The sequence below is a fragment of the Colobus angolensis genome, unplaced genomic scaffold (assembly GCF_000951035.1).
Source record: "Colobus angolensis palliatus isolate OR3802 unplaced genomic scaffold, Cang.pa_1.0 Scaffold33, whole genome shotgun sequence".
In the NCBI taxonomy this organism is placed as follows: domain Eukaryota; kingdom Metazoa; phylum Chordata; class Mammalia; order Primates; family Cercopithecidae; genus Colobus; species Colobus angolensis.
In genome coordinates, this window is record NW_012116599.1 from 976,057 (window position 1) to 980,956 (window position 4,900).

At 57.4% G+C, this 4,900-nt stretch overlaps 2 protein-coding genes across 2 annotated transcripts in view; one reads left to right on the forward strand and one right to left on the reverse strand.

The window, feature by feature from the left end:
* The window catches only part of EPHA4 (EPH receptor A4), a 155,581-nt gene extending 151,379 nt beyond the window's left edge, over positions 1–4,202 (reverse strand). Inside the window, exons 1-2 of the mRNA XM_011951897.1 lie at positions 3,968–4,202; positions 2,150–2,273 (exon numbers count right to left, since the gene is read on the reverse strand). Coding sequence (XP_011807287.1) covers positions 2,150–2,240 — 91 coding nt within the window. The 5' untranslated portion in view covers positions 2,241–2,273; positions 3,968–4,202. The remainder of the gene's footprint in view (positions 1–2,149; positions 2,274–3,967) is intronic.
* LOC105518775 lies at positions 2,505–4,453 on the forward strand. Its single transcript, XM_011951896.1, has one exon. It carries the CDS (start codon positions 3,541–3,543, stop codon positions 4,012–4,014), a length of 474 nt encoding a protein of 157 aa, XP_011807286.1. The 5' UTR covers positions 2,505–3,540; the 3' UTR covers positions 4,015–4,453.
* The last annotated feature ends 447 nt before the right edge of the window (positions 4,454–4,900 follow it).

Below are 4,900 nucleotides of genomic sequence, written 5' to 3' on the forward strand. Positions count from 1 at the left end.
CCCCCACCGCAACCATTCTCTCCTCTCTGTCCCTAGAGAAAGACCCGCTACATCCATTTGGATTTATGTAAGGTGGATTAGGGACACAAAGGAAACAATAAGACCCAATTTACAAAAAAAGGGAGGGAGTAGAAAGGGAGGGTAAAGGGGAGAAAAGGAAACGTGATGGGAATAGAAAGCAACAAAGTGAATTAATTTTTAAGGGGGAGATGGGGGAGATGGGGGAGGGGAACAGACATCCCTCCCTCCCCTTCAACAGGAGCCTAGGGCTCTCAGCGCCTTTTTGTCTTGGGCTCCCAAGTTTTTCTCCTAAAAGAAAAAAAAAGCAGGGGGGGGGGTAAAAAAAAAGAAAGAAAGAAAGCAGTCTCTACATCTGGGGCGAGAGAGGTCTCAGGGGACGTCCTAACAAGTGTGTGAAGTGGCCAGGAGAACGCGGGATCAACGATTCCGCTCAGGGGAATGAATAAGCCTAGGGACCGAGGGGCGGCCGCGGCCGAGATGGCACCAGAACCACCAGAAGCCACGTCGGAAGGATAGGGGAGACCCAGAGGGTGAGAGAGCGCCCCTTTCCTCCCAAGCGACGTCTGTGGGCAGGTGTATAAATCTCTCAGAGCCTCCTTCTGGAGAGCTCCGGGTACCGGCTGAGCTAAGTTGGTTTTTGGCTCCCTCCTTCGGAACAGAGAAAACGACAGATTGCACAGGGATGGACGGACGGATGTCTGGAGAGATGGTAAGATGAATGGATGAATGATGGATGGATGGGTGGATGGATGGATGGATGAATAGGTGGATGGCTGGATGGATGGGATGGAGGGACGGATGGACGGACGGACGGACAGATACATGGCTGGATGTATTATGGATGGATGCATGGACAGACGGACGGATGGATGCACGGAGAGATGGATGGATGCAGAGATGGATGGATAGACGGATGGACGGACTGATGGATAGATGGATGCCGGAAAGGAGAAGAATGAGAGACAGATGTAAGACTAGATGCACGCAGGCCGATGTACGAGCATACTCTGGAACACAGCACGAGCATACACTCGAACACACGTGCACACACTCAGGACATTTGCGAACAGACATACAATCCTCCGCGTCCGCTTCCACGCAGGCATTAGCGCACCTACATACACGCAGTTGCACGCGCGGGCACACACACACAGGCACACACACGCAGACATGCACACACACATACATGAATGCGCGCGCGCGCACACACACACACACACACCGTTCGCCTCTCCCTGGGTTTCTCAGTAACTAAATGATCACCGCCCCCGCCCCCCCGCCGCCCCATCTCCCGACACAGACACACAGCAGACACACAGGCACATACAATCCTCCCAGCACGTCCGAACGGATGCACAGAAAACTGAGCAACCCAGACGGGTCCCGTCGATCCCGCACGTTAGCTCTAAACAGTGTGCAATTCTGGGGCGAAAAGCTAAAATTCGACTGCGTTCAACTTGCCGGCGGGTTCCCCAAGTCTGCGGGGTGAAGAGCTCGGGCCCCTCAGGCCCGCAATGGCACCCTCGGGTCGCTGGCCTTGGTGAGGAGAAAGGTGTCTGACTCCGGGTGCTAGAAACCAGGTCACTGGCGCCTGGCGAGCGGCGCCACGACCGCTGCGCTGCGGAGCAGGCCCCGCAGCCCGGTCCCGAGAAGCGCAGGGCTCGGGAAACTTTGCAGAAAGCAGAGCTCGAAAGGCTTTCGCTAGAACCCAGGAGCACCAAGCCTTCACTGTGCCCCAGGCTGCGTTTTCCCCTCGCCCCGGGCTGGCTCCGGAGAGGACGTGGTTCTTGTAATTTTTTTTTTTTTTTCAAATCCTAGCGTTGTCTCCCGTGCATCCCCTCGGGGCGCCTCGAGCGGGCCTCGCCAGCGGATGCTGATAAACTTTGGCCTTTGGTTACAAACTTGGACAGACCCGCCGCGTGCACGGGTCACGGCCTCGGGGCAAGCTGCCCCGCAATTCCCCACTGCCCCTTCGCCGATCCCCTCGCCCCGGCCCTCTTCTTCCGAATCGGGACGCACTGCTCACGCCGGGCTACCCCCGCATCACCTGGCCCTACGCTCCTGAGGACCCCTCACCCGCGATGGCCCCTCGCTGTCCCCGACCACAGAAAGGCCGTCCCGCTCTTACCTTCATTCGCGGGGTACACCCTGGAACCGGTGACAGCGTCGCAAATCCCGAAGAGACACGAAAAGAGGGCGAAATAGAAAATCCCAGCCATGGTTCGCCGGTGCCAACGCTGCTCCTGCCGCTTCTATCCCAGTGGAATAAATGCTTAAGTTAGGAGAGCAGCGGGCTGAAGACATTGCCAAGGGGGCGGGGCCGGCCGGTGACGTGAGCCCGCCAGTCCCGGGCCCGCGGCCAATGGCGGCGCATACGGGACAGCCGAGGCCCCGCCTTCACCGCGTAGGGCCCGCCCCAGGGTTCCGCCCCCTCCGGGCTCCGCGGGGCGCGAGGTCTCCCGGGGCTCGAGGGGGCGAGCACGGCCGGGTCCCCGCCCCCTCCTGCCGGAGGGAGCCAGCGGGATCCCCCACGTCACCTCGAAGGTCGAGCCCCTGGACGGCGGAGGGGAGCTTCGAAAAGCTTGGAATTGACCGAGGGGAGCCAGAGAAGAGGTTGGCAACCTTTTCTCCCACCACGGGCGGTTTGAAATGGAGGAAAACGCTCTTTTATTAAAATAAAAGAAGTCTAACTTGACCTGTCCCTCTGCGGTTGCTTCTTTAGGAGGGTCGACTTGTCTGCGTCCAGCGCGCCCGGGCTGAGCTGCACACGCGCGCCTGCCACCGCCACCCTCTGCCGCCTTGCCCTGTTTTGTCTTTATGGCGCTTCCCCCTCTGAAATGCTCTTTGGGGGGAGTTTTGTGGCTCCACGACTTGCTTCTTCCCTGGCTCCCCAGATGCCTGGAGAGCGGGAACCTACTCGGTCCCCAACTTCCAGCCCACAGCAGGGCTCTGTCACTGTCTCCAGAGACTGAACGAATGACTTTCTAGCAGTAAGGAAGTCCCCGCTGGCCCCGTCCCCTGTGCACACGCCGTGGACTTCGCCCAGGGCCCAGGACGCCCCGACAGGGCCTTGGGCTGCAGGAACCAGTTGTGGATTTCCCGGGGGCAGCGTCGGGGGGAGTCCCTGGAACCGGGCCTGGGCTGTCCGGGAGCAGTGGGGATAGAAGCGAAAGGCTTAAGTGTGGGTGCGGGGACCTGCAGCTGCACAGACAAGGCAGACAGGGACTGGGAAGCTGCCCGGGGCGGCTGCTGCGACTCTCCGCTCCGACCTAGCCGGGACAGCCCTCCCTGCCCCGGGAGACGACGGCGAGCAGGAGGACCCGCAGAGTACTTCCCGGCTGCTCCGGCCCGGGGGCACTGGCACCATCGGGCTGTGGTCTGTCCCCCGATGCCCGAGCCGTGGACTCAGCCACCTAAGAGCGATCCGGCGACGGCAGCGCAGCCGGTGTCCCAGGGACCAGTCCCCAACGCCACTCGGTGCATTTCCTCAGGCGTTGGCAGGAGCACTGATTCCTAGCGATGAGGCCTCCCTTCCTCTTCCCAGGCTGCCCCTCCTCTGACTCCCTCCGGAGCAGAGCCAGGTTTTCCCGGGAAGCCTGGCTCCCGGCGGCCGGGCGGCCACGGGGAGGTGGAGGCCCCTCGCCAACCCGGGCCGCAGCTCATCGTGAGCCAACCGCGCCACCTGCCGGCCAGATGCGGGAGTGTGCGGCCCCGGAGGAAGGGCGAGCGGACAAAGACCTCAACCGCAACCCGCAACCCTCAACCCCGCAGAGAGGTGGTACGTGCGGTTGGGCGAGCTTTCCAGCCACCGCCAAGTCTCCTGCACTACTCCTACCGTGGGGCTGCGGGCAGCGCTCAAGAGGTCCCAGAGTCTGTCGTGACTCTCACCTGCTGGATTTCAAAAGATGGAATCGGAAAGCGTTTCAAGGAGAAACTCCTAACAAACCTTCCGGGGGCTGCTTGAGTGGCTGCTCTCGGAAAAGCGGATCCTAAATAAGGCGGGAGGGGTGTAGTGGAGGAGAGGACAGGTCTCGAGTCACTGCTACGGTTTCAGGTCATTGGGCTCCGCAGCAGATCGCATTTTCCCCCTTGGCTCGAGAGCTGCGCTGGTTTCTCATGCAAACTCAGAGCCGAGCTAATGACTTGAGCAACTTTTACTTTTACATAAGATGAGCGCGCGTGCTGAGGCGTTGGGCGGCGGCTGTGTGAGTTGGTGGCCCAGAGGAACAGCTTGTGCGAGACTCTGGGCATTTCGGTTTCTAGATACAAGATTTGCTTAAATGTCACAGTCTAAAGAAGTGGATTTCAGTTATTGTAGTTACTGATTGCACACAAGTAAAAAGGCAAAAAAAAAAATTGTACTCGGGGGATATATGTATGTGTGTGTGCGTGCATAAATTATTTAAAACAATTGCACTAAATCCCTTTAAGAAATGCATTCCTAGGTTCTTTCATGTCTTTCTGAGTTTTACAGAAAAAGAAGACGAATATTGGTCCCTATCATTTGGCACACAGATTCAAAAGAGAAAAGAGCAATCTGAATTCTTTTTGAAACCTTTTTAAACAATAGATGCTGGTTGCCTCTCTGCAGGAGCTTGAGTGTTGCATGTATCTGTGGTTGAAATGGGAAACTGACTGCCTGCATTGTTATAAACAGTAAAATTTCTAAAACATGTACCATTTTTTTCCCCAGGATATACACATTGAATATTAAACAAAGTCTTTCCAGACACAGCTGCCTTAAAGCAAGGCATCATTTGCTAGAGTACATTCATTGACTTCCCCTTTTTACTTCCTATGTTTTAGTTCAGGCCCCAAAGCAGCCCGATAATCAGGAGAACCAAGAAGCAGGAAATGCTTACTTGGAAAAACTGAACTA